General features: G+C 42.8%; 2 protein-coding genes across 2 annotated transcripts in view; both read right to left on the bottom strand.

Moving 5' to 3' along the window:
* IPO4 (importin 4) overlaps window positions 1-3,252 on the bottom strand; it is a 71,940-nt gene extending 68,688 nt beyond the window's left edge. The window contains exon 1 of the mRNA XM_067469738.1: window positions 2,985-3,252. Coding sequence (XP_067325839.1) covers window positions 2,985-3,053 — 69 coding nt within the window. The 5' untranslated portion in view covers window positions 3,054-3,252. The remainder of the gene's footprint in view (window positions 1-2,984) is intronic.
* A 7,612-nt stretch (window positions 3,253-10,864) lies between these two features.
* Window positions 10,865-25,770, bottom strand: part of TM9SF1 (transmembrane 9 superfamily member 1) — a 58,840-nt gene continuing 43,934 nt past the window's right edge. The window contains exons 11-14 of the mRNA XM_067469559.1: window positions 20,557-20,901; window positions 16,349-17,156; window positions 14,432-14,705; window positions 10,865-12,762 (exon numbers count right to left, since the gene is read on the bottom strand). Coding sequence (XP_067325660.1) covers window positions 12,369-12,762; window positions 14,432-14,705; window positions 16,349-17,156; window positions 20,557-20,901 — 1,821 coding nt within the window. The 3' untranslated portion in view covers window positions 10,865-12,368. The remainder of the gene's footprint in view (window positions 12,763-14,431; window positions 14,706-16,348; window positions 17,157-20,556; window positions 20,902-25,770) is intronic.

Raw genomic sequence — 25,770 nt, 5'->3', positions numbered from 1 at the left:
GTGCCCTGAATTCCTCAGAAAATATACGCCTACTACTTCATCACACTAGAGAATTAATCCACTTTATGAGTGATGGTCACTTGTTGGCCTGATAGGTGTCTTGTGTCCAAATCTGGTATCAATTCGTCCCGTGGTTTTTTAGTTGTTAATCCCACAAACGAATGTTACATTTTTATTTATATAGACTAGCCGTCCCCTGCCACACATTGCTGTGGCCCTGTCTGTGTAAATGTGTTTTGTGTGTGTATATATATATATTGTGTATATATGTGTATTGTGTATATGTGTATATATGTGTGTTTGTCTATATATGTGGTTTTGTGCATGCGTTATGTATTTTTGATTTTTTTTGTCTTTTAAAGTCTCTTCTGCTGTGTTTTTCTGAGTGATGGTCACTTGTTGGCCTGATAGGTGTCTTATGTCCAAATTTGGTGTCGATTCATCCAGTGGTTTTTAGTTATGTTAATCCCACAAACGAACATTACATTTTTATTTATATAGACTAGCCGTCACCTGCCGCATGTTGCTGTGGCCTTGTGTGTATATATGTGTGTGTATATATTTGTGTATATATGTGTGTTTGTCTATATATGTGGTTTTGTGCATGTGTTGTAATGTATTTTTGATTTTTTGTCTTTTAAAGTCTTTTCTGCTGTTTTTCAGTGTTTTTATGAGTGATGATCACTTGTTGGCCTGATAGGTATATTGTGTCCAAATTTGGTGTCAATTCGTCAAGTGGTTTTTGAGTTATGTTAATCCCACAAACGAACATTACATTTATATTAACTGCATATACTCGAGTATAAGCCTAGATTTTCAGCCCTTTTTTAGGCTGATAAAGCTCCCCTCGACTTATACTCGAGTCAAGGTTATTTATTGTTTTACTCTGTTATTATTATTATTCTCTATTTATTATTATTATTTTCATTTTACTTTATTATTATTATTACATTTATTATTTTATTTTATAATTGTTATCATTACATTTATTATTTTACTCTATTTATGATTGTTATTATTACATTTATTATTTTACTCTATTATTATTCGTAGTAGTAGTATTACATTTATAGGTTAACTTTATTATTTTATTACTATTACATATATTATTTTACTCTATTATTACTGGAAGGATACGTAAACACATGTACATTGAAGAAGGTTAGAATAATGGTTTAGTCAGAGTTGGACAGTTATCTTACAGTAAATATTAATAAACAGTGAATCTACTGATGCTTCAATTAATGTAATTTTATTGGTATCTATTTTTATTTTGAAACTGACCCGTTGCTGCTGCATTTCCCATCCTTGGCTTATACTCGAGTCATTAAGTTTTCCCAGTTTTTTTGGTGGTAAAATCAGGTGCCTCGGCTAATATTCGGGTCGGCTTATACTCGGTATATAGATTGTCTTGGTAATTTTATGTGTATGCTGTATAAGTACACCTGATGTTGTTTATTTTATTGTTTATGATTTGATTTGTTTGTTATGTTATGCTGGCATTGAATGTTTGCCTATCAGCTTGGGAGTGATCCTGGATTCATCGCTGAGCTTGGAACCCCAGGTCTCAGCGGTGGCCGGGAGAGCTTTTGCACAATTAAAACTTGTGCACCAGTTGTGCCCGTACCTTGGGAAGTCAGATCTGGCCACAGTGGTCCGTGCTCTTGTTACATCCCGAATAGATTACTGCAACACACTCTACGTGGGGTTGCCTTTGAAGACTGTTCGGAAACTTCAATTAGTCCAGCGGGCGGCAGCCAGATTAGTCACCGGAGCGTCATACAGGGAGCATACCACCCCTCTGTTATGTCAGCTCCACTGGCTGCCAATCCAGTTCCGAGTACAATTCAAAGTGCTGGTTTTGACCTACAAAACCCTATACGGCTCCGGCCCAGCGTACCTGTCCGAACGCATCTCCCTCTACGTCCCACCTCGGAGTTTGAGATCTTCTGAGGAGGCCCTGCTCTTGATCCCACCTCTATCACAAGTGAGATTAGTGGGGACGAGGAGCAGGGCCTTCTCGGTGGTGGCCCCTCACCTGTGGAATTCACTCCCCGGGGAAATTAGATCATCGACATCCCTCCTCTCTTTCAAAAGGAAATTAAAAACATGGTTATGGGACCAGGCTTTCGGGCAATCTGGCGGTTAGATAAGGACAATGATGACCAGAACCGTGAGTACTTGACATTGTGAAATGAATTTACGGACTATGAGATGGCAAACGCTGAGCATTAGATTGTTTTTATTGATTTTAATATATGGACTAACTGTCTTAATTGTTACAATTGCTGTTTACATGTTTTATCCATTGTTATGTTTATGTTGGCATCGAATTGTGCCTTTTGTAAGCCGCCCTGAGTCCCCCCTGGGGGGTTGAGAAGGGCGGGGTAGAAATGCGTGAAATAAAATAAATAAATATTTTCTGTTGTAAACCGCCCTGAGTCCCCTCGGGGAGATAGGGCGGTAAAGAAATGAAGTTTATTATTATTATTATTTTGTATGTATTGATTACGTTACTTGGAAACCGCTCTGTCCCCTTGGGGAGATAGAGCGGTATATAAATAAAGTTTTGTTGTCGTACTCAGAGCAGACCTGGGCCAACTTGGGCCCTCCAGGTGTTTTGGACTTCAACTCCCACCATTCCTAACAGCCGAACTTGGGCCCGCCAGGTGTTTTGGACTTCAACTGCCACCATTCCTAACAGCCTTTCGGCTGTTAGGAATGGTGGGAGTTGAAGTCCAAAACACCTGGAGGGCCCAAGTTGGCCCAGGCCTGACTCAAGAGAGTTAGGAGTCCGAAAGTAACTTCTGTGGGTCCCAAAAGTAACTTTCCCAAGCCCTGCCCCAAGCCATGCCTGTCCCAGCCTAGCCTCTGCTTCAGTCCCCCACATGGGTGGATATTGTCATGCCCCAAACCCTCTCCCTTCCAATCCCCATGCGATTATTATGATTATTATGATTATTATTAGTATTCTGCTGCTCTACCTGTTGGATGATGGCATTGTCAGGCTGCAGCAAGGCTGACAGGATCCTCTCCAGGTCCCCCGTGGCCATGGCGCAGAGGGAGGGAGGGAGGGGGAAGGCAGGGGGAGGCCCCCCCTCCACCAAGGCAGGAGGAGGGGGGAGGAGGAGGGGGAGGCGCCCCCAAAGCCAGCTGCGAGCGAAGGGCGCCAAGAGGAGCTGCTGGCAGCGGCAACAGTGCCTTGCCAGCACATGTGGAGACGACGAGTCGCCACTTCCGGCCGGAGAGAGCGGCCCCAGGGCGCCCACTTCCGGCCTTTCTCGCGCCTCCCCCAAACAAGCCGCCTTTCGGCCTTCGCTCTGGTTTCCATGGCGACCAGGATTTTTGCGTGGACTAGGCCGCGGCCTACACACAGAGGCGCTTGGGCTACAACTCCCAGCGGCCCTGTTAGGGCGAGGTGATGGGAGTTGTAGTGTTCCACACACACCCCTCAACTGATTAAAAAAAAGAAAGGCCTCTACACTGCCATATGATCTCTTCAGACCACAGTATCTGCTTTGAACTGGATTGTATGAGTCCACACTGCCATATAATCCAGTTCAAAGCACAATTCAAAGTGCTGGCTTTAGCCTTTAAACTAGGACATTAAGATCGTCTGGGGAGGCCCTGCTCTCGATCCCGCCTGCGTCACAGGCGCGTTTGGCGGGGACGAGGGACAGGGCCTTCTCGGTGGTGGCCCTTTGGCTGTGGAATGCCTTACCTGTAGACATCAGACAGGCCCCTTCGCTGTTGACATTCCGGAGGAAGGTTAAGACTTGGCTTTACGAACAAGCGTTTGGCTAAACAGTGCAACTGAACACAGGAAGATGGTAAAATCGAACATAGGAAAATGATACAAGGATTATGAGAACGGATTCTGATTTGCTATTGAGGCGTTATGATATGATAATGATTGATTCTTGATTTTGTCTGTTATGTATAATGTGTTTTAATTGTTTATGATACTGTTGTGATAACCTGTATTATGTAAACCACATTGAGTCGCCTAATCAGGCTGAAAAATGCGGTATAGAAATAAAGCAAATAAATAAATAAATAACGGTTCTGGACTGACCTACCTGTCCAAACGCGTCTCCTCCTATGAACCAGTTAGGACATTAAGATAGTCCAGGGAGGTCCTGCTCTCGATCCCGCCGGCTTCACAAGTACGCCTGGCGGGGACGAGAGACAGGGCCTTCTCAGTGGTGGCCCCTTGGCTGTGGAACGCCCTTCCTGCAGATATTAGATCGACCCCCTCCTTGCTGGCATTCCGGAGGAAAGTAAAGACCTGGCTGTTTGAACAGGCATTCGACTAAGCAGTGTGATTGATTGACTGACTATCGGAACACGGAATATCGGATAACGAGCTTGGATTCTGATTTCATTGATGAGACCTGATGGATTTGTTATATTGATGTAGTGATGTATTGATACTGATGTTTAATGATTTGTAATGCTATTGCTTTTAAATGCTTAATGATTTTGTATTGTGTATACCTAAACTGTTGTAAACTGCTCTGAGTCACCTAATAAAGTAAATAAATAAATAAATAAAGCAGATGATCTGGATTTTATATGGCAGTGCAGAAGAGAATGATAGCCGTAGTCTTACATACCTGGCTGTAGTCTAACATACCTTATTTTGTGCTCATAAGAGCCTATTATTATTATTATTATTATTATTAACTGCTTAGAGGTTAATTATTATTCCATATATTATTATTATTATTATTATTATTATTAACTGCTTAGAGGTTCATTATTATTCCATATATTATTATTATTATTATTATTATAAACTGCTTAGAGGTTCATTATTATTACATTTATTATTATTATTATTATTATTATTATAAACTGCTTAGAGGTTCATTATTATTCCATATATTATTATTATTATTATTATTATTATTATTATTATTATTATAAACTGCTTAGAGGTTCATTATTATTACATTTATTATTATTATTATTATTATTATTATTAACTGCTTAGAGGTTCATTATTATTCCATATATTATTATTATTATTATTAGAAATAACAGTATATTTAATAATTGTTGTTGTTGTTCAGTCGTTTCCGACTCTTCCGACTCTTCCGACTTCATGGACCAGCCCACATCAGAACTCCCTGTCGGCCGTGGCCACCCCCAGGGGCTCCTTCAAGGTCAAACCAGTCACTTCAAGGATACCATCCATCCATCTTGCCCTTGGTCAGCCCCTCTTCCTTTTTCCTTCCATTTTCCCCAGCATCATTGTCTTCTCTAAGCTTTATTAGAAATAACAGTATATTTAATAATTGTTGTTGTTGTTCATTAGTTCAGTCGTTTCCGACTCTTCGTGACTTCATGGACCAGCCCACGTCAGAACTCCCTGTCAGCTGTGGTCACCCCCAGCTCCTTCAAGGTCAAGCCAGTCACTTCAAGGATCCCATCCATCCATCTTGCCCTTGGTCAACCCCTCTTCCTTTTTCCTTCCATTTTCCCCAGCATCATTGTCTTCTCTAAGCTTTCCTTTCTTCTCATGATGTGGCCAAAGGACACATACAGCTCTGGCCCAGCGTACCTGCCCGAACGTATCTCCTTCTACGTCCCACCTAGGAATTTAAGATCTTCTAGAGGGTCCCTGCTCTCAGCCTCGCCCTTGTCACAAACGAGGTTGGCAGGGACGAGGGACAGGACCTTCTCCGTGGTGCCCCCCCCCCCCCCCCCGCCTGTGGAATTCACTCCCCGTAGAAATTAGATCATCGTCATCCCTCCTCTCTTTCAGAAGGACATTAAAAACATGGATATGGGGCCAGGCATTTGGATAATCTGGCAGACTGATAATGGACAATGACGACTAAAGCTTTGGAAACGGAGTATGATAAGCGGAATGAATTTATTAATTACGGACTTGGCAAAACGATGGCCACCAGGCTGGCATTTTATTGTATTTTTATTGTATTAATGTAATGTTTTAACTGTTATAATTTATTGTTACTATGTATTTTACTGTGTGAATTGTAGGCATCAATGTATGCCGGTTGGAAGCCGTCCTGAGTCCCCCTTCGGGGGTTGAGAAGGGCGGGGTAGAAATACCCGAAATAAATAAATAAATAAATAAATTCATCTTTGCCTCTAATATCCTTCTCTCCAATGAGCAGTCGGGCTTTATTTCCTGGTTGGATCTTCTCGCTATCCAAGGCACTCTCAGAACTTTCCTCCAGCACCAAAGTTCAAAAGCATCTCTCTTCCTTCGCTCAGCCTTCCTTTTGGTCCAGCTCTCACATCCATAGGTGACTACAGGGAATACCATGGCTTTGACTATGCGGATCTTTGTTGCCAGTGTGATGTCTCTACTCTTCACTATTTTATCGAGATTGAACATTGCTCTCCTCCCAAGAAGTAAACGTCTTCTGATTTCCTGGCTGCAGTCTGCGTCTGCAGTAATCTTTGCACCTGGAAATACAAAGTCTGTCACTGCCTCCATGTTTTCTCCCTCTATTTCCCAGTTGTCAATATTTAATAATAGTGATTCTCTAACCCTAGGAACCCCCGGTGGCGCAGTGGGTTAAAGGGCTGAGCTGTTGAGCTTGTTGACCAAAAGGTCGCAGGTTCGATTCCAAGGAGCGGCGTGCGCTTCCGCTGTCAGCCCTAGCTTCTACCAACCTAGCAGTTCAAAAACATGCAAATGTGAGTAGATCAATAGGTACCGCTCCGGCGGGAAGGTAAGGGCACTCCATGCAGTCATGCCGGCCACATGACCCTGGAGGTGTCTATGGACAACACTGGCTCTTCGGCTTAGAAATGGAGATGAGCACCAACCCCCAGAGTCAGACATGACTGGACTTAATGTCAGGGGACTAGCTTGATCTCACCTACCTAAGCCTTATGTTGTGCTCATAGGAGTCCATTCACTATTATTATTATTATTATTATTATTATTATTATTATTATTAGAAACTGTTTAGAGCAGGGGTCCGCAAACTTTTTAAACAGAGGGCCAGGTCACAGTCCCTCAAACTGTTGGAGGGCCAGATTGTAATTTGATAAAAAACATGAATGAATTCCTATGCACACTGCACATATTTGTAGTGCAAAAAACACTTAAAACAATGCAATAATTAAAATGAAGAACAATTTTAACAAATATAAACTTATTAGGATTTCATTGAGAAGTGTGGGCCTGCTTTTAGCTGATGAGATAGGATTGTTGTTGTTGTGTGCTTTCAAGTCGTTACAGACTTGGGTTGACCTTGAGTGAGGGCCGGGTAAATGACCTTGGAGGGCCGCATCTGGCCCCTGGGCCTTAGTTTGAGGATCCCTGGTTTAGAGGTTCATTATATAAACTCTTATTTCAAATAATCATAATCATAATCATTGAATCATCAAGTTGGAAGAGACCATGTGGGCCATCCAGTCCAACCCCCTGCCAAGAAGCACCAGGAGGGCCAAAGTTTGCCCAGGCCTGACTCAGAGAGTTAGGAGTACGAAAGTAACTTCTGTGTGCATTCAAAGCACCCTCGACAGATGAACTTCCAAGCCTTCGTTCTAGCTCATGGGAGTCCATTATTATTTATTATTAGTATTATAAACTGCTTAGAGGTTCATTATTATTCCATATATTATTATTATTTGAAACACCACAAGATGAGTCCACAGCAGACACTCTGCTGGCTGTTGTGTTGGATCACACATCGGACACTTTCCAAATGTCTAGGACTGTGTGATGTACCGGCGAATAATGCATGCAGATCCCAATAAGGTGGCCTTCTGCAGCTGGCAGATGGGAATCTTGTCAGCGCCGATTGTATTTAAGTGCAGGCCAAGGTCTTTAGGCACTGCACCCAGTGTGCTGATCACCACTGGGACCACCTTGACTGGCTTGTGCCAGAGTCTTTGCAGTTCGATCTTTAAATCCTCGTATCGTGTCATCTTTTCCAGTTGTTTCTCTTCAATCCTACTGTCACCTGGGATTGCAACATCGACAATCCATACTTTGTTTTTTAACACGATCGTGAGGTCAGGAGTCTTGTGCTCCAAAACTCTATCTGTCTGAATCCGGAAGTCCCAGAGTAGCTTGCCGTGTTCATTTTCTGTAGCTTTTTCTGGCTTGTGATCTCACCAGTTCCTTGTTGCAAGAAGATGGTATTTGTTGCACAAGTTCCAATTAATCACCTGAACAATGGTGTTGTGCCTCTGCTTGTAGTCTGTCTGCGCGATCTTTTTGCAGCAGCTGAGGATGTGTTTCATCTGCTTTCTTGCAGAGTCTACATTTGGGATCTGTTATTATTATTATTATCATTATTATTATTATTAGAAACTGCTTAGAGATTCATTACATATACTCTTATTTGAAATAGTAATAATAATAATGATAACCATAGAGTCATCAAGTTGAAAGAGACCTTGTGGGCCATCCAGTCAGGCTCCTGCCAAGAAGCAGGAAAATTGCATTCAAAGCACTCTCGACAGATGAACCTCCAAGCCTTCGTTTTAACTCATGGGAGTCCATTATTATTATTATTATTATTGTTGTTGTTGTTGTTGGGTTGTTGTAGGTTTTTTTGGGCTATATGGCCATGTTCTAAAGGCATTTTCGCCTGACGTTTCGCCTGCCTCCATGGCAAGCATCCTCAGAGGTAGTGAGAATTATTATTATTATTATTATTAGAAACTGCTTAGAGGTTCATTATTATTTAATATACTGTCATCATTATTATTAGAAACTTCTTAAGAGGTTTTTTATTATTAAATACACTATTATTAATAATAAAAACCTTCTCTAAGTCTTCATTTTAGCTCATAGGGGCCCATTATTAAACAGATTATGATTAGAAACTGCTTAGAGGTTCATCATTATTAAATATACTATTATTATTATTATTATTATTAGAAATATAATATTTAACTTCTAAGCCTTTGTTTTTGCTCATAGGAGCTCATTATTATTTAATATATTATTACTATTATTATTATTATCATCATCCTCATTAGAAACTGCTTAGAGGCTCATTATTATTAAATATATTATTATTATTATCAATAATAATAATTTATTTAATAATAATAATTGACCTCTAAATCTCCAATTTGGCTCATAGGTGCTCATTATGGAGTTGAAGTCCAAAATACCTGGAGGGCCCAAGTTTGCCCAGGCCTGACCAGGTTCAAATCCCCATTCGACCATGAAAACCACACTCTGTGACCTAGTATAAGTCACACACTCTCAGCCTCCAAAAACTCCCACCTGAAGTCATTTCCATGGCTTGTTATGGGGAGGAAATGAGCCAAAGCTTACCGCAGACTAAAGAACAACCAGGGAGCAAAGTCCTTGGTTTATTGAACAGCTCCTGGAATGAAAGCAATAAAGTTTGTCATCTTGTCACATTGTTTACAGACGGTATAATGCAAACCATCCCATAGACCTGAACAAGGATAGGGGAGAGACCCAAAAGCCAGAGGATGTAGATTAAATCTATGGTGAACATGCCCAGAATTTACCAAGAAGAATCGCAATGGCTTACTATACATGTTTTTTGTTCCATTGTTGTTTTGCTGGATTTATACAATGAGCTTTTATAACACTACCTTTATTATGGTATTGTATTTTTTAAATTGCTAGAGTGAACTTTATATTTTCATATTTTTGTTTAAAAGTCACCTTGACTTTGAATGTTTTGATGGATTTTAACTGTGATTTTTTGTAGTGCTGTTTGTGTTTAATTCTGTTTTCATATTTGCATATTTAGATATTTTAAATTGTATACTAATGCTTTGATGTTAATCTGCATTGAGTCTCTTTTAGGAGAGATAAAGCAGGGTATCAATAATAATCATCATCATCACTGTAATCCCAGGTGACAGTAGAATTGACGAGAAGCAACCAGAAAAGCTTAGACAATATGAGGATTTAAAGATAGAACTGCAAAGACTGGCACAAGCCAGTCAAGGTTGTCCCAGTGGAGATTAACATACTGGGTGCAGTGCCTAAAGACCTTGGCCTGCACTTAAAAACAACCTACACTGACAAAATTACCACCTGTCAGTTTCAAAAGGCCACCCTACTCAGATACGCACACATTATTTACCGATACATCAGACAGACTTGGGAAATGTCCAACGTGTCATCAAATAGAAAAGCTAGCATAGTGCTCTTGTTTACTGTGTACTAATCTTGTTATGTTAAGGAGCCCTCGGTGGCGCAGTGGGTTAAAGCACTGAGCTGCTGAGCTTGTTGATCGAAAGGTCGCAGGTTCGATTCCGGGGAGTGGCGTGAGCTTCCGCTGTCAGCCCTAGCTTCTGCCAACCTAGAAGTTCGAAAACATGCAAATGTGAGTAGATCAATAGGTACCGCTCCGGCGGGAAGGTAACGGCGCTCCATGCAGTCATGCCGGCCACATGACCTTGGAGGTGTCTACGGACAACGCTGGCTCTTCGGCTTAGAAATTGAGATGAGCACCACACCCCAGAGTCAGACATGACTGGACTTAATGTCAGGGGACTACCTTTACCTTTACTAATCTTGTTATGTATCTAATGATAATAATAATCGCAATAATAATAATAGTAATAAATCACCTTGACTCAGGATCCCATTATCGAAAGGTGGGATATAAGCGGCCCAGTAAATTTGGAATCTTTGATCAAAATCTTTATGACTTCAAACACATTTCTTGAATAAGAAAACAAGAGGTTATTATCAAGACTTGGAATATCACTATCTGTTACCTTATGTTTGTGTGAATAGATACAGCATAGGTGTTGTTAGTGACAATTTGGAGAAGAATTAAGTTTGGGAACGTTTGCATAAAAGAGCTGGGATGACAAACGTAGCTGTTAAGATTCAGTATTGATAAAGAAAGCCTTTGAGGTTTTCCGCCACTTTAGATTTTCTTTTTATTAATAAAGTTTATTTTCAAGATCTGTAAAAAGAAACTGTTGGACCAGAAACGAAACGAAACCGTCAAATTAAAAAATAACCCAACGTCAATCCTTCCTAATATACATAACTTCTTATATATATATTTTCCATATATAACTATAGGCATTTTCTTCACCCAGGTTTGAGGGGAAAGAAAGGGCTTTCCCTCCACAACCCATCCTTTACAGCGCCAGGCACCATGGGATACGAAAGACATGAAAGGAGAGAGAAAATATATCCATAATTCAGGAGTGATGGGGCCATAATGACCTGATCCCACTGAAAAGTGAGCCTACAAGGCCCCTTTCTCCCTCCAGCATGCAAAGAAGAGGATCCTTAAAAACCGCAGAGAAAGATCCGCCCAGAAAATATATTTATATATGTATCTCCCACCCCAAAAAAATCCCCTCCAACAGCGGAGGGATCTTGATTTTAATCTCTGGGTGGGGAATCATGTCATTCTCCAGGTATTTTGGGGCTTCAGCTCCCAGCAGTCCTCACCCTTCATGAGGAATGATGGAAGTTGCATTCCAAAATGCAGGTTCACATTCCCTAACCTGGCACATGCCAGGTATGTTAGACTACAGCCATCATTCTACTACAGGCAGCCACAATGGCCATGAGCGATGGGAATTGTAGTCCAAACTATCAGGAAGAGTGATAGATTTTGAGGATGAGGGTGAAGGCCACCTTAGTCAGGAAATTCTCTTCCAGATCCAGATAGGACAGTGCCAGCTGGTGCGCCAATTATCATCTATGAAGCCGGCCCTGCCGGCTCTTCTATACTTTAGGTGGCATGAATTTAAAAAAACAAACAAACTTGATTGGTTGGGACCTGTCACCCAATTGCATAAGAGCTCTGAAGGAAGCAAACCATAGTGGACCAAAAAAAATCTTTTCACAGTTTCCAATTGGTCAGGAACAAGAGCCAAACTTGCCTTTTAGGAGGCAGACAGGTCTGATTAAGTTAGCTTGGCTTTTACTGATTGACTAGATTGCATCGCTGATAGAAAGAGAAATCCACAACTAATTGGTCATATTTCCACCAGTGAATAATGAAATTTGCAACCACTCCCACCCCAGTGCAAAAACACATGTTTCCAAACAATGAAAAATAAAAGGAATTCATAATAGTATTTTGTATTTGGCCAGATTTACAGGGTTTGCTGACAAGCTACTTGTCTCGATCGACAAGAGAGTATTTGGGGGTGCTGCTTCCCCCTTTTCCTGACAATTAATTGCCAGGGTAGCAATCTAGGAAATCTGCAAACAATTCTAGCCAATAGAAAGAGAGACCATAGTTAGCCAAAATTTTCATATCTCCCTTGAGATCCCAGCCAATGGAAAGAGAAGGCTACTAGCCTTCTTTCTAGGCTAGTTAATCCGCAAGGAACGCTGCAATGGAAGATATCACTTTGAGTCCACTCATCCCGGTCAATGGAAAACGGCACCCAGTTTTGGGTCAGTCCATCTTGAGGTTGACATAGATGTAGCGGATGAACTTGAGGGAGGCGAAGAAGGAGATGGTCCCCAGCATCAGGAAGAACACGTAGCCTGTGAGCAAAGAGTAGCCAAAGAACTCCACCGTCTGGACCGCACCAGACATATTGGAGCGCCGCGAGTAGTAGAAGACGGAGTAGAGGAAGATGAAGAGGCCCGTGGAGCCGGTACTCAGCACAGAGCGCCACCACCAGCGGTAGTCCTCCCCAGAGAGCTGGAAGTAGGTGAGGGCAATGGAAATGCAGGCCCCCACGCTGAGCAGGATGGCAAAAACAAAGAAGAGAATCCCATAGAGCGTGTACTGCTCTCGACCCCAGACGGTGGCAAAGATATAGTAGAGCTCCACGGAAATGGCACTGTCAAGAGATAAAGGACACCATGTCAGAACCACGACTATCATCCACAACAATCTACCTTTCAACCTTCTGAGAAGTCCTCCTCAAACCCCGACCTTCATTTTCCAGAATTATTCTTGCCCTTCCATTTGGCTCTCTGGATTCACAGGGGAATGGTTCCACAACGCTGCATGGATACAATTTCCATTAATTGTCTGTGGATTTTGTCCCATTAGATAAAATGGAATGATATGTACAGTCAGCTGTCCACATTCATTGGGGTTAGGGGCTCAGGGCCCCCGTAAAAGTGAGGAAACTGTGAGGCAACACCTCTAGAAATGTCTAAGTCATTCAACATGACTCCGTGGCCAACTTTTACAAGATGCAACTATGGAATCATACTGCAGATCCTAGAAAGGCTTAGAAAAGTGCTTTCTCTAGGAATGTCGTAAGTCCTCTAATGCAACTGGTAGAATGTGACTGTAGAGTCACACTGTAGGGCCTAGAGATTCTCACAGGGAGCATATTCATCAAATCTACGAATAATCAAATAATCGAAGTATAATCCACAAATGTGGATGGGCAGCTGTACTGCATTTGGAAAGCTACAGAGAGATGGGAGGCAGGACTGAGGGTCTCTGAAACTCTGTTCTCTATCCAGCTTTCCAAATTCAATAGGTACTATGCTACTTGTGCAGTGTATTTTTGAATCCATGGCTGATTGAACCCACACTGGCAGTCTTTAGGAGGAACCTGAAAACGTGGCTGATCCAGTGTGCCTTCCCTGAATAAAGGAAACAATTCCCTGCTAAATATCCTGAGAAGCCCTTTAATTACCCGTTGGGCTGCTCTCTACTTTTCGTTTAAAACCCTCCTACTAGATACATCCTCTGTTCATGTCCAGCATTCTTTATTGAAGTTTTAACTATTACATCTGGCCCGGCCATAGGTTTTTAAATACTTGTGTGTTATTGTCTATGTGTGAGTTATATTAATTGTATTGTTTATATTGTTTATTCCTTGTTGTTTTTATTTATGTGTTGTTGGGCTTGGCCTCATGTAAGCTGCTCCGAGTCCCTTGGGGAGATGGTGGTGGGGTATAAATAAAGTATTATTATTATTATTATTATTATTATTATTATTATTATTATGGATCCAAAGCCTGTAGATCCAGAGGGTCGATTATACTGCAACGTAGCAGGTCATGGTTAAATCATAGCAGGGTTAAATCCCTGAACTGAACTTGCTGACTGAAAGGTCAGCGACTCAAATCTGGGGAGCAGGCTGAGCTTCTGCTAACCTAGCAGTTCAAAAACATGAAAATGTGAGTAGATCAATAGGTACCACTCTGGTGGGAAGGTAAAGGCGCTCTATGCGGTCATGCTGGCCACATGATCTTGGCGGCATCTACGGACAACGCCAGCTCTTTGGCTTAGATGAGCACCACTCCCCTGAGCTGGACACAACTAGACTTAATGTCAAGGAGAAACCTTTACCTTTAGTAGGCCATTATCTTTCCCATTATAAAGATGGGGACACTGAGATAAAGACATGAGCCTAGGTTTGACATTTCTGACTCTCCACGCCAGGGAGTGTGACAGTCAAAGAAAGGATCCCATATTAAAGTCAGATATGGATCAAGGAGCAAGAAAAGTAGCCAGTTACACAACTTGCCCCTCTCCTCTCTTACCTGAAGGGCAGGAATCCTCCAATGGTCATGTGTACCACCGTGGACTTGTACCAGGGCTGCGAGGGGATTTCCCTGGCAATGTTCTTGGTCCGGCATGGTGCGTCGAAGGGGCCAGCCCGATTCTTGCCGAAGATGCCTCCAATGACAGTCAGGGGAAAGCCCACCAACAGCCAAACCGTGAGCAGGAGGAGGATAGTGGTGGCTGGAAGCGCCTGGGTCGACCCATTGGCCCAATGCACTGAGTTGACCACGCTCCACGTCAGGAAGAAAGGAGCTGAGAGGAGAAAGGAAAGAGACACTAGCATCAGTAGTGACCGCTGGAGATGACAGACTGAGAAGCAAGCATTCCATGTGAATCTGCAGAATCTGCTGTGCTATTTACTTGTCACTGTTGATTTTATGAAAACAACTGCTTGACATTTACTGTATATATTCAAGTATAAACTGAGTTTTTCCTGCCCCTTTTAAGGCTGAAAAAGCCCCCCTCGACTTATACTCGAGTCAAAGTGATTTAATATTTTACTCTGTTATTATTATTATTTTATTACATTTATTATTTTACTCTAGTTATTATTATTATTATTACAGTTCCATTATTTTACATTATTATTACATTTATTATTATTACATTTCCATTATGTGGCGCAGCTGGTTGGGAGTCAGCTGCATTAAAATTACTACTAACCAAAAGGTCATGAGTTCGAAGCCAGCCCGGGTCAGAGTAAGCTCCCAACCATTTGTCTAGCTTGCTGTCAACCTTTACAGCCCGAAAGACAGTTGCATCTGTCAAATAGGAAATTTAAGTACCACTTATGCCGAGAGGCTAATTTAATTAATTTACGATGCCATAAAAATCTCCAGCAGCATGCAAAAGAATGAGAAAGTACTCCATCGGTGTCACAAGTGGACGGTGAAGTGATAGCTCCACCGGTGGCTGGAATTTGAGCATACCCTCATGAAGCTAGAAAGTTAAATAGCCTCTGTGTGTCTGTCTATATATGTTGTGTATCTATGGCATTGAATGTTTGCCATGTATGTTCAATGTGATCTACCCTGAGTCCCCTGCGGGGTGAGAAGGGCAGAATATAAATACTGTAAATAAATAATAAAATTATTACATTTATTATTTTACTCCCATTATTATTGGAAGGATACGTAAGCACATTTACATTGGAGAAGGTTAGAATAAAAATTTTAATCAGTTGGACTGTCTCATCTTAAATTACAGTTTTATGTAAATATTCAAAAATATTTAACTTACTGATGCCTCAATTAATGTAATCTGAATGGTGTCTATTTTTATTTTGCATTTTACAATCTCAGCTTATACCCGAGTCAATACGTTTTCCCAATTTTTTGTGGTAAAATTAGGTGCCTCAGCTTAGATTTGGGTTAGCTTATACTCGAATCTATATGGTAACTAGCTTTAAATTCTATTAGTTTTTATAGTTTTAATTTTATATTATATGAATTTTAAAGCTGTGTCTCTTTTAACCTCTCAAAGGCCTGCTGGAATAAAATGTGTCCTTGCCAGCTCATAAAATGAAAGACAGGAGGAGAAGTCTGGCCTCTGGGAAGGGTGTTTCAGAGCCCAGAGCAGTGGTTCTCAACATGTGGGTCCCCAGATGTTTTGGCCTTCAACTCCCAGAAATCCTAACAGCTGGTAAACTGGTTGGGATTTCTGGGAGTTGTAGGCCAAAATACCCGGGACCCACAGGTTGAGAACCACTGGCCTAGGGGCAACCATAAAGAAGGTCCCGTCTTGCATCCATGTTTACTGTGCTTGTGGTGGGAGTGAAAGAAGAATGCCTTCTGAAGATCTCAGGGCCTGGGCAGGCCCATATGGGGAGATACGGTCTGTCGGATAACCTGCCCTTCTTCAGCTGTATACAAGAACTCAACCAAATGGGACCTTACCAGAGAAAAGGCTTGTAGTGAGCAGAATGTTCCAGACCCAACGTTCTCCTCCAATCTGGCGATAGAAGTTACTGGAAACATAGCCAGAAATGCAGCAAGTGAGGGCGTAGAGGAGGATGGCAGCTGAGTTGATGGCTCCATGCCGGTGGACATTGAACATGCCCAACAAAGCCATCACGATGATTCCTGTGCCCAAGGCCAGGAACTGGCTGCCCACGCCCAGCACAGCACAGAGGAGGCTACGACAAGGCGGGAACCGGAAGACATCCGTGTGGATGATCTTCCATCCATTATCCCCCTGGTCAAAGTCATCCCCTGATGATGATGAGGAGGCCTCCTCGTCCAGGTTGTAGCGAGCCAGGTCGTTCTTAAGGACCCGCATAAGGATGACCACCACGAAGCCCACCAAAAGGAACACCAGCACCATGGAGTTGATGATGGACAACCAATGGATCTCCAAGGTGCGGGGGAAAAACCCATCGTCCCCACCACGGCTGCCACGGCGTTCCCCTCGGCGTTCTGAGGCAGTCTCGGACCAGCGGACGCTGTAGGTGTGTGTGATGGATAGACTGCTCTGGACGTCATCAAGGCTGGTGGGCTTGACGTTGCGGACGCTGACGTTGGCGTAGATGATCCGGTCTCCATTCCACTCCAGGTGGAAGTCCAGGTGGGTCCAAAGCCCGATCTTGTGGCTGTGGGGCAAGAAGCCACTCTCCTCCATGTAACCCACAAAGCCACGGAGAGGCAAGTCGTCCACCACAAACTCAAAGTAGTAGAGTTCTTCGATAGCTTGGCGGAGGCGGTCCACCTGAGAGAAGGAAATAGTGTTACCATGCCAGAAAGAAAGACCAAGATCTCAATTCCCTGGGTCCAAATTCCCTAAATTTCAACAACAATAGAAGCAAAAATCACAGAATCATAGAGTTTGAAGAAAATCAGTCTTACACAGCTCATTGACGTTACCAGTTCTAATACACTATCTTCCATTTTAACATTATTAGTAGTATTCATTCAATCTCATTTTTGAAGCTCTAGGATTCAAAGAGCCTTGTGAAGATTTTTTAAAATGCAGATGAAAACCACACAAAGAGATCTTAGAATCAGTCATTGTTGGAGTTGGAAGAGACCACACAGTCCAATCCCCTTGCTGTGTAGGAAAATGCAATCAAAGCACTCCCGGCAGATGGCCAAACAGCCTCTGCTTAAAAACCTCCAGAGAAGGAGACTCCACTGTATTCCCAAGCAGCAGATTCCTTTGTTGAACAACTCTTACTGTCAAGAAGTTCTTCTTAATGTTTAGGTGGAAACAGAAATATCTGTATTTAGGTTCAAGAACAAATATTTGTACTTAGATTCCCTTTGTCTCAGTAGTTTCCTCATAAAATGTTTATGAGGAGGTTTGCCAAGAATTTCCTCTGTGGCTTGGAAAACCTGACTTTCTCAAGACCATGCAGTAAGTTTCCATGGCTGACCAGAGATTCGAACCCTGTCACAGAGTCTGAATCAATTACACCATATGACCTCTTTTAAAAACATGAAAGTTTGCTAATATAGGTTAAGCTGTCAGAAATATTAAATATGAACTAGATATTTTTAATTACAAAAATGTGAGTCAAGCACTGAAAGGGTTACATGGATGTAATGACTCAGCAAAAGCTGCAGATCAATATAAGCAGGTGTGCCTGTAACTTAGTAGCCCTTAGTCTGAGGGAGCCCTTAGTGTTAGCAGACCTCAGTGAGAGAAAGGCTTCAGTATGATAGCCCTCAGTCTGTGAGAGGTCTCTATGGGAGAAGGGATAAACAGCTTTGCTCTCACAGAGCCTCTTCTCACACTGAAATTACGCAGGAGCTTCGCACAGTAGCTTTTTACACACAGTGTGTTAGTGTGTTAGTAGGCCTCAGTATGAGAAGTCCTCAGTGTTAGTTCACCTCACTGTGAGAGGTGTCAGATTAAGAGAGCACTCAGTGTGAGAAGAACTCTGTAGGAGAAAGGCCTCAGTGTTCATAGGCATCAGAGTATGAGAAGGCCTGGTGTGAGACGCTTTAGTGAGAGAAGCCTCAGATTGAAGGCCATCATGTGTGAAGCTTCAGTATGCTGTTGTGTGTAAAAAGCTACTGTGTGAAGCTCCTGCGTAATTTCAGTGTGAGAAGAGGCTCTGTGAGAGTGAAGCTGTTTATCTGCATGAGAAAGAAGCCCAGCGTGGAAGCAAAGAAGGAAGTGTAAAGAACTTTACTTGTGTTATGGGAACTTTGTTCTTGCAAATACTCCAACCATAATATTTTGCTATAAAGAAAAGCCTCCTATGGAAGAGATAACACTGGTCTCTGTGTTTTGTTCTTTTTATCACTTTGGGCTACTGGTACTGGGACATGCTGCTGCTAAGTTACTCTGCTGTACATTCATGGGGAGGTCTTTTGTTAATAAGCCAACTCGCCCAACATAAGCATCCCTTATTTGGAATTCTGAAATCCAAAATACTCCAACATCCAAAACTATCCAGCTGAAATAGTGACTTATTTGTTTTCTGATGGCTTCACACATGATGGCCTTCAACCTGGGCCTTTTCTCACTAAAGCGTCTCACACCAGGCCTTCTCATACTGATGCCTATTAACGCCGAGGCCTTTCTCCTACAGAGTTCTTCTCACACTGAGTGCTCTCTCAGACTGACACCTCTCACAGTGAGGTGAACTAACACTGAGGACTTCTCATACTGAGGACTTCTCATACTGAGGCCTACTAACACATTGAGGCCCTTCTCCCATAGAAATCTCTCACAGACTGCGGCCTCTCTCTCACTGAGGTCTACTAACACTGAGGGCTCCCTCAGACTAAGGGCTACTAAGTTACAGGCACACCTGCAATATACAACATACATCACCTTTATTTCATTCATAAAATTATTAAATATACTGTGTGCAAAATTACCTCCAGGCTATGTATATACAGTGTATGTGAAAAACAAATGTGTTTAAATTTGGGTCCCATCTCCATCTCTGATGCAAATATGGGTATTCCAAAAGCCTTTTGGGTAAGAAATGTTCAACCCATATTGTAATGCAGTCAATCCAGCCACATTTAAAAACAAACCCATTCAAAGGACGGAAGGGGGAAGTTCATAAAGCCGCACACAAAAGCTCTTGCATGCCCTGGCACGTTTTCCATGTCAGTCCCATCACTCAGTGGTACTAGGAAAACATAGTAAGGCATCAGAATTGGAAAAAAGTGGCCAGTTGAAGTTCTAAAACAGTGTTTCTCAACCCTCCTAATGCCACGACCCCTTAATACAGTTCCTCATTTTGTGGTGACCCGCAACCATAAAATTATTTTCGTTGCTACTTCACAACTGTAATTTTGCTGCTATTATGAATTGTAACGTAAATATCTGATATGCAGGATATATTTTCATTCACTGGACCAAATTTGGCACAAATACCCAATACACCCAAATTTGAATACTGGTGGGGTTGAGGGGGACTGATTTTGTAGTTGTTGGGATTTATATTTCACCCACAATCAAAGAGCATTCTGAACTCCACCAATGATGGAAGTGAACTAAACTTGGCACTCCCATGACTAACAAAAACTACTGGGTTTGGTGGGCATTGACCTTGAGTTTTGGAGTTGTAGTTCACCTGCATCCAGAGAGCACTGTGGACTCAAACAATGGTAGATCAGGATCAAACTTGGCACAAATACTCAATATGCCCAAATGTGAACACTGGTAGAGTTTGTGGGAAATAGACATTGACATTAGGGAGTTGAAATTGCTGGGATTCATAGTTCACCTACAAACAAAAAGTATTCTGAACACCACCAACGATAGAATTGGGCCCCCATGACCAAATGAAAATACTGAGTTTTCTGATGGTCTTTGGCGACCCCTCTGACACCCCCCTGCGACCCCTCCAGGGGTCCAGACCCCCAGGTTGAGAAACACTGTTCTTAAACATGTAAGTCAACATAAGTATGTTCAATACATACTTATGTGTTGAAGGAGTGTGGTGGAGGCTCCTTCTTTGGAAGCTTTTAAACAGAGGCTGGATGGCCATCTGTCAGGGGTGCTTTGAATGCAATATTCCTGCTTCTTGGCAGGGGGTTGGGCTGGATGGCCCATGAGGTCTCTTCCAACTCTTTGATTCTATGATTCTAACACAACCAGAAACTCGAGAGAGACTCACACAAGCAGACTTTCTAATTGGGTTTACCTCTTCAAGTGAAAGCTTCTTTTCACAGAGGACCTTCTTCTCGACATTCTCGCGGAAACGGATCTCATACATGGATTCGGCCATGCGGTCCCCGTCCAGCACTTCTCCCAAAGTAAGGCTTTTGTGGCGAATGTTGTCCGGCGAACACACAGGGAGCTGGTAGTAATGGTAGGTCTCCTGGGGGTTGTGGTAAGGCCCGACCTTGTTGACGTAAAGCATGACTGCCTCCCCTTGCTTGTAGTGCCCCTCCGAAGAGGCCGCAGAGAAAAGGAAAAGGAGGGAGAAGAGGACAGAGAGGGACGGGTGGAGGGCCATTATGGGGAGAAGGGAGGGGTGGGAGCTGCGCTGCAATTTGGGGGGAAGGAGAGAAAGCCACCATTAGCCATGAAATATTTCCAGGTACAATAAGAATGCCCCATTGCAGAACTCAAAACCAGTTTTCCTTACCAGGGAAAAATAGTTCCTCCAACCTGGAGAATCTCACAAATCCCTAGACAAGATAATGCTGCACGGTAACTCTACCACAGGCATGGGAAAACTTCAGCCCTCCAGGTGTTTTGGACTCCAAATCCCACAATTCCTACACTCCAAATCCTTGCACAGTAAATGTCCTATTTTGTTATTACCAGTTGAATGTTGGAGTCTAGGTATTAAGTCCAGCCGTATCCAACTCTGGGGGTTGGTGCTCATCTCCATTTCTAAGCCGAAGAGCCAGCGTTGTCCATAGATACCTCCAAGGTCATGTGGCTGGCATGACTGCATGGAGAGCTGTTACCTTCCCGCCAGAGCGGTACCTATTGATCTACTTACATTTGCATGTTTTTGAACTGCTAGGCTGGCAGAAGCTGGGGCTGACAGCAGGAGCTCACACTGCTCCTCAGTGGTTTAACCCACTGTGCCACTGGGGGCTCCTTGTTGGAGTCTACATTTACTGTGCAAGGATTTGGAGTCTACTCATCAGTAGTAAAGACACAAGAATTATTTCCACACATGCGAAGAAGAATTTTTCATCTTTCGAGAAAAGAACAAATTATTTCTGCTAAATGTAAATGCAAGAATCCTATGTTTTACTAACATTTGTATTTGCATGTATACACTAGCTGTACCTGCCACGCGTTGCTGTGGCCAACCTTCCCTCCTTCTTTTTTTCTTTCCTTCCCTCCTTCCCTTTTCCTTCCTTCCTTTTTTCCTTTCCTTCTCTCCTTCCTTCCTTTTCTTCCTCTTCCCTTCCTTCCCCCCTTTTCTTTCCCTTCCTCTTTCTCCCTTCTCTACCTATTCTTGGACTGCAACTCCCAGCAGTCCTCCTGATCGATCTATTTACCTACTTACCTATTTATCTCTATCTAAACTATCTATCTGGAGGATTGCTGGGAGTTGCACCATAATAAGAAATTGGAAATATGCAGGGATTGGGATGCTCTCAAAGAAATCCAAGGAGAAGAAAGCTTGCAGCTTCGAATCAGTGCATTTGGATCACCCTCTTCTCTTAAAGGGCCTGGTGTAGGGGATGCTGGGAGCTGTAGTCCGGAAGAGAGTGTGAATGTTCTATTGTGTGTTTTGTTTGCCTGGGGGAGTCGTTTTCACGCATGTGCTGTAGCATATTTTTTATTTTTTTGATTTTTAAGTCCCTTACGCTATGTTTTTCAGTGTTTTATGAGTGATGGTCACTCATTGGCCTAATAGGTGTCTTGTGTCCAAATTTGGTGTCAATTCATCCAGTAGTTTTTGAGTTATGTTAATCCCACAAACTAACATTACATTTTTTAAAATTTATACTAGCCGTCCCCTGCCATGCATTGCTGTGGCCCAGTCTGTGTATATGTGTTTTGATAATATATATTTGTGTATATGTGTATATATGTGTGTTTGCGTATATATATATGTGGTTTGGTGCATGCGTTATAATGTAATTTTTGTTTTTTAGCTTTTTAAGTCCCTTCCGCTGTGTTTTCTAGTGTTTTTATGAGTGCTGGTCACTCATTGGCCTGATAGGTGTGTTGTGTCCAAATTTTGCTGTGGCCCAGTCTGTTGATCTGGAAAATAAAGTAATGAAAAAGTGTTGGTTTCTAATAGATGTAATTTCTTTATGCTTGAGGGTAAACAGTATTTCTTGCTGTTTCTTTGTCAGTGTTGATGTGGAGAGTGTCCGATTTGTCCACCCTGGAACATGCAAGATATCATTGTCCTTCTTTAAGGGTCCCTTTCAAATCTATGATACTATATCTGTGTGTGTGTGAATAGTATCTATCTATCTATCTATCTATCTATCTATCTATCTATATCTATGGCTGGATGGCTCTTTGTCAGGAGGACTTTGATTACGTTTTCTTGTCCTGGTGAAGGGAGTTGGATTGGATGGCCTTCAGTATTTTCTGTTGGTCATGGGGGTTCTGTGTCGGAAGTTTGCCCCGATTCTGTCATTTGTGGGGTTCAGAATGCTCTTTGATTATAGGTGAACTGTGGATCCCAGTGACTACAACTCCCAAATGACAGGGTCTATTTTCCCCAAACTCCATCAGTGTTCATATTTGGGCGTATTGAGTGCTTGTGCCAAGTTTGGTCCAGATCCATCATTGTTTGAGTCCACAGCACTCTCTGGATATAGGTGAACTACAACTCCCAAACTCAAGGTCAATGCCCACCAAACCCTTCTAGTGTTTTCTGTTAGTCATGGGAGTCCTGTGTGCCACGTTTGGCTCAATTCCATCATTGGTGGAGTTCAGAATGCTCTTTGATTGTAGGTGAACTATCAATCCCAGTAACTACAACTCCCAAATTACAAAATCATAATTTTTTGAGTGATGGTCACTCCTTGTGTTGTGAGACGATTTGTTGCCAAATTTGGTGTGATTTTGTTCATTGGTTCTTTTGTTTTTAAGGTACTCATTATGCACAGAGCATTTTATAAATATATAGATTAACTTCTGTGTGTTTAGATACATTTACATCACTGCAATTAGTGGATACTAGGCTTGGGCAGTTTCGTTCGTTAATTTCGTAATTTGTTATTAATTCGCATTTAAATTAGCTTATGATCCAATATTGAGCCATGCAGGACTACTGTGAGGAGTAATTAAAAATCGAAACAATTTTTCCAATTTATTTCGTATTGTTTCGTAATTGGTTCAAAATTGTTTCGAAATTGTTTCGTAATTGTTTCATAATTATTTCCGTATGTCTGGTGCAAGTTTTATAGTTGTTGTTTGTTTTATCAGTGATAAAAAATAAATTATCACATCAACAGTCAACAAAAGAGGGAGAGGGAAGCTTCAGAAGTTCCCCCTGTCCCATTTGGAGGGGTTTTTAGCATATTGCGCAATCGCGTCCGCCATTAACGAATCGATTCGTAATTGTACGAAATTTCGTATATTTCGAATTTTAAAGGAAAATTTCGTAATTCTTTAAAAAAATGAAACGCAAGGGCCCCCCTAAAAACGAAACGAGTTTAGAACCAAATTTTTCCGTGGTTACCCAAGCCTAGTGGATACTGGTCTTTTTGGATCCTGATTGGAGTCATCAGATCTAGAACTATTTGGGGGGGGGGGGGGCAGGGGAAACATCATGCAAAGAATGCCAAACTTTGGGGGGGGGGCTCTTCTTGTACTGCCTTTTGGGGGGTCTCCCTATGCCTCAATTTTGGGATACACCTTTGCAGGTACTGCTGCCTCCCTGATCCCAACCTCTCCAGCCTGGCTTAGTCCTGAGCTTCAGCAAAGCAAGCCCCCATGCTGTTCTTCCCCACCTTCTCCCCAAACCCAATGTCGCAGCTTGGGTGTGATCCTGGATTCATCGCTGAGCCTGGAGCCCCAGGTCTCGGCGGTGACCAGGGGAGCATTTGCACAGCTTAGGCTCGTGCGCCAGCTGCGCCCGTACCTTGGGAAGTCTGACTTGGCCACGGTAGTCCACGCTCTGGTTACATCCCGTTTAGACTACTGCAACGCTCTCTACGTGGGGTTGCCTTTGAAGACGGCCCGGAAGCTCCAACTGGTCCAACGTGCGGCAGCCATGATACTAACAGGAGCGGGGCGCAGGGAGCATACAACCCCCCTGCTGTACCAGCTCCACTGGCTGCCGATCTGCTACCGGGCTCAATTCAAGGTGCTGGCATTGGCCTATAAAGCCCTAAACGGTTCCGGCCCAAGATACCTAACTGACCGCCTCTCGGCCTATGAGCCCACAAGGACTTTGAGATCTTCTGGGGAGGCCCTGCTCTTGATCCCGCCTGCGTCACAGGCACGGCTGGCGGGGACGAGAGATAGGGCCTTCTCGGTGGTGGCTCCTCGGCTGTGAAACGCCCTTCCCATGGACATTAGATCAGCCCCTTCGCTAATGTTTCGAAGAAAACTAAAAACCTGGCTGTTTGAACAGGCGTTCAATGAACACGATGAATATAGGAAACGGAATTATGGATGACGAATTGGATCACGATTTTAGTTACGAGACGTTAATGTGTTGTTATTGAGATGTCATTAGTTTGTATTTTATACTGTTAATGGTTTTAATATTGTATGTTGTTGGACTGACTTTTGCTCTTGTTGTGAACCGCGTTGAGGTCGCCTACAGGCTGAGAAACTGCGGTATACAAGCAAAGTAGTCCACGCTCTGGTTACATCCCGTTTAGACTACTGCAACGCTCTCTACGTGGGGTTGCCTTTGAAGACAGCTCGGAAGCTCCAACTAGTCCAACGCTCGGCAGCCATGATTTTAACAGGAGCGGAGCGCAGGGAGAATACAACCCCCCTGTTGCGCCAACTCCACTGGCTACCGATCTGCTACCGGGCTGAATTCAAAGTGCTGGCGTTGGCCTTTAAAGCCCTAAACGGCTCCGGCCCCAGCTACCTATCTGACCACATCTCTGCCTATGAACCCACCAGGACTTTGAGATCTTCCGGGGAGACCCTGCTCTCGATCCCGCCTGCTTCTCAAGCTCGGCTGGCGGGGACGAGAGATAGGGCCTTCTCGGTGGTGGCTCCTCGGCTGTGGAACGCCCTTCCTACGGACATTAGACTAGCACCATCTCTAATGGTATTCCGCAAAAAGGTGAAGACCTGGATGTTTGTGCAGGCGTTTGAGTAATTTAGTGCAATCTGGTAATGGAACATAGGAATGGAACAATGGACGACGAACCTGGACTACGCTTGGATGAGGAGAAGATTGGGTACGGTTGTTTTTTGTAATAATTGTGCATTGTAATTGCTTATTGGTAATTTATGG

The sequence above is a fragment of the Anolis sagrei genome, chromosome 6, assembly GCF_037176765.1.
Source record: "Anolis sagrei isolate rAnoSag1 chromosome 6, rAnoSag1.mat, whole genome shotgun sequence".
Lineage (NCBI taxonomy): Eukaryota > Metazoa > Chordata > Lepidosauria > Squamata > Dactyloidae > Anolis > Anolis sagrei.
Note: the sequence above shows the minus strand (reverse complement) of the source record. Positions and strands in the feature narration are given on the sequence as shown.